At 60.8% G+C, this 3,757-nt stretch overlaps 1 protein-coding gene across 1 annotated transcript in view; it reads left to right on the top strand.

Annotated features, from left to right (window-relative positions):
• CACNA1H (calcium voltage-gated channel subunit alpha1 H) overlaps nt 1-3,757 on the top strand; it is a 63,718-nt gene continuing 59,961 nt past the window's right edge. Inside the window, exon 1 of the mRNA XM_034669596.1 lies at nt 1-65. Coding sequence (XP_034525487.1) covers nt 1-65 — 65 coding nt within the window. The remainder of the gene's footprint in view (nt 66-3,757) is intronic.

Genomic DNA, 3,757 nt, shown 5'->3' with positions numbered 1-3,757 from the left:
ATGGAAGATGACGGGGACAGGGACATGCTGAGGGAGCCGCTGGGCACCGACACCCCTCCTGATGGGTGCGGCCAGCGTAGAGTACGAATTTAGAGGAGCCCCTCCTTTAGCTGCTGCGTTGTCCTGGGGACCGGGGACGGGACAGGAGGGGCACCCGTGTCCAGCACTGCAGTCCAGCACTGGGCACATGGAAATCTTGGTGGCCCCTGAGCTGGGCTGACACCAGGCAGGTGTGGGACTGGAAGGCAACTGGCCAGGGATTCGGGTCTCTGTGGAGCCTGGCCCAGCCCCCCCACACTGAGGGGTGCCCTTCTGGGCCTGGCTTTAAGGCAGCATGGGGCTGGGCCCCACTTCTTGGTGGCAGTGGCCTGTTCAGGAGGTGAGGTGGGCTTGAAAGGCTGGGGCAAGCCACAGTGGGCTGACCAGCAGCCGGCGGGACTCCGGCTTGGAGGCCTGAGCTCTCCCCAGCACCACAGAGGGCTCAGCGGGGCTCAGTCTCCACTGCTGCCAATTGCACTGTGAGGACCAGAGCCCAGCACACTCACCTGCTGGGTGACCCCGCTCTCACCTGTCCCACGCTTGGCACAGGTCACTGCTCTTAACAATCTCATGTGGGCTGGGCCTTCCCTGTCCACCCACCTGGGGCAGGCACGTGTCAAGCATCATGGGAAGCCACAGTCTGACTGGAAAGCAGATAGGGACGAGCACACAGCGAGGTGAGGGCTGCAGGGCTGCCTTCTGAGAGCCCGAGGGGGGCCTGGCTGGCATGAGACAGACAGCTAGACACAGGTCAGGGGCGTCCCAGGGACGGGTGCTGCAGGGTCAAGGCAGGTGGGTCTGTGGTCTCTTCACAGGGACAGTGCCCAGAAGTAGGGCCTACTGGCTCGAGGAGGCTTAATCCAGAGCCCAGGAGCAGTGGAGGCTTCAGGAGGGAAGAGGGCATGTAGACGGAAGGGGATGATTGGAGAGGGCAGCGGAAGGGATGGACGCGGGAGAGCGGCCTGGGGGATTCTAGCCAGACAGCACTGTGGCTGGGTGGGGAAGGGTGATGGAGGTGCCCTCCAGGCCCCTGAGCTGAGGAGGGGGCCCCCAGGTCCTGACGGAGTGGCCTACTAAGGCGGAGGGGCCCCCAAGGCAGCCAGCACGTTTCACAGCTGCACGCCTCCAGGGTCTGAGTCCTTTTCCTGGGGCAGGGTCTTGTCTCTACTTTCTGCTGCATGAATGAGTGCGCCACTTGCCCCCCCCGCCCCCACGCACACACCAGATCTTTGTCAAGGAAAAGCTTTGCCCTTAAAAAAAAAAAAAAAAGAGTAAATAGCAAAAAGCAGAACCAAATTTTCCAGAGGCCTGGAGGATTTAAAAGACAATACATCTGAACACTCTGTACAGTTTAATTAAACAATTTTAATGCCAATTTCCAAATTGTCCTATGCTTCATCTCGCTTGAACATTCCTTTCTAGCAATGTGAATGTATCACTGTTTCATTGTTTTTAATGTCATTTTCTCCCATCAACGTATGATCTGCTTTTCATTTTCCGTCTGGGACGAGGCTGTCCCCACGTGGAGCAGACCCCCTCCAGCTAAGGGAACGCGGGTGCCGCTGCGTTACTGGGAGCCCAATGGGGGCCCAGTGCAAGCCCATGGCCGGTCGGGTCAGCCCCCCTGGACACTGTGGACGCAGAGTCAGTGAGCGCCAGCCCAGGTGGTGGGAGCGTGGGAGACAATTCCAGCAGGTCCTCAGCTGGCTCAGATGGACAGGAAGATAGTCGGAAATGGAAAATGCCCCTCCAGGTGTCTGCCCAGCCCCACCGGTTATAAATGGGCCATGGAATTTCTGAAGGCTATAGGCTTATAACCTTCTGAAGGTTATAGACATTGTCTTTAAAAAGTAACGTCTATTTTAAAAATCCATGGTCCTGACCCTTCTGCAGACATCTGGAGGACGAAGCGTGACAGAAGAGGGTGACAGTCTATCTCATTTAGAATGACGTGCAGCTTCCTCCCTATGCCATGGATCTTGTGGAAGCCCTGTCCTGCCCTCCCGTCCCCTGGCACCACACCTCATGGCTGGCCCACCACACAGGCACCCCAGGCTCTCTCTGGGTCTTCCACTCCTCAGCTCTCCTCTGTGTGCCACAGGGCCTTTGCACAGGCTGCTTTCACTGTTGGGAATAACCCTCTGCTCCTCTTTTGGCTGTTTTCTTGTTCTCAATATGTCTGCTGCTCTGTGTCTTTCTCGGCTCTCCACGGCGCTTAACACAGTTTGTAAATGTTTTCACCCTGCATCCAAGGATGCGTTACTGGCTGCCTTCTTCCTGGAAGGAAGCTCCAGGGAACAAGGGCAGGGCCTGTACTAGTCCCTGTCGCTGCATCCCCAGTTCCACCCAGGACCTGGCACACGGTTGACCTCCCACTAATTTTTGTCCAGCAAATCGCTAACAGCCTTCAGCTAAAACCAATCTTGAGCTCCCTCCAAGTGTAGTGAGCGTGTAGGAGATCGGGGACCTGCGTCCGCTTCGGTGTCTGTCCCCTCCTTGCAGCTTCGCTGCAGGGCTGAGTTCTAGGCCCTGGGCTCTCCCACAGCCCTCCCCTCCGTAGCTAGGGCCCTAATTGCTGTTTGAGGACCTTAATTACTGGCTGTGGCCCTCCAATGCTAAGTAGCAGCATTAAAATAGAGTAAATGTTTTCCTTTTCTTGAAAAGTTCGCATATACAAGAGGGGTGCTGAGCACTGAGCAGCCTCTGCAGGGCACCACCTGAGACCTGCGCGGGGGCTGCTGCGGTCGCGCCTTCCCGTCCCTTCCTCCACCTCCTCCCAGGGCATAGCTGCCTCCTGGGGCCTCCCCTTCTCCCCACGCAGCACCCTCCCCATCGCGGCTACCCTGTACCACCCGGCAGGTGGGGAAGCTCAGGCTGGCGGGGACCTAACCGGAGCCTTGCCGGGTGGGCCCTCACTCCATGCCCACCCCAGCGGCTGTGAGCCCCGGCCAAGGCTCCTGGACCTGCCTGTGAGCACCAGCTGCCTGCTCTTTGTCCAGAGGACGCGGCTCTCTCCCCGCCGAGGGTGGGCTTAGCAGGAGGGAGGGCGCCGCCCCTCAGGGGCTGCCTGGGGTGTGGGGAAGGTGCTCCCAGAGCAAGTCCTGGGGAAACGAGGAGGCTCCACAGGGGCCAAGGCAGGGCACCGGGGTGGGGAGGAGTCAGGAGCCGGCCCCCCTCCTGCTGACACCTGGAGGGCAGGTCCCTCTGTGGGCCTGGTGGGGGCGGCGTGCTCTGGTCCCAGCTCTGAGATACCGACCGCCCTGCGGGCGGAGTGGGCCCCCCGAGGACTCCTCTACCGAGGGACCCCTGAACACAGGAGCTCCAGTGACCTGTTCTGCACGTGTTCAGTGTGAGGGGAGAGGGGGCTTGCCTCAGGGCCCGGCCCCTTCACCAGGCCCTCACAGGTCTCCACCCGGGAGGGGTGGCCACGGGGCAAGTTCGCAGAAACTGCCTCATGTACGTATGTATGCGCGCGCGCTTGTGCTGGGGGAGATGCGGATGCAGGCGCACCCAGAATCCCACCCACGGACACAGCAGCACATCACACGGGCACGGTCACACCCAAAACACACACGCGGAGGGGGAGGGGCACGCAGCCTCGCAGTCAAGGCCGCGACTGCCCACGCCCGCCCAGCCCCGCCCCTCGGCGACCCCGGCCCGCGTCGCCCGGGGTGTAGGGGCGGCGCGCGGCGGCGGCGGCGGCAAGCGGGGAGGGGGA

The sequence above is a fragment of the Ailuropoda melanoleuca genome, chromosome 10 (assembly GCF_002007445.2).
Source record: "Ailuropoda melanoleuca isolate Jingjing chromosome 10, ASM200744v2, whole genome shotgun sequence".
Taxonomy (NCBI): Eukaryota; Metazoa; Chordata; class Mammalia; order Carnivora; family Ursidae; genus Ailuropoda; species Ailuropoda melanoleuca.
The sequence above is the reverse complement of the archived record's forward strand: the minus strand, read 5'-3'. Positions and strand labels throughout refer to the sequence as shown.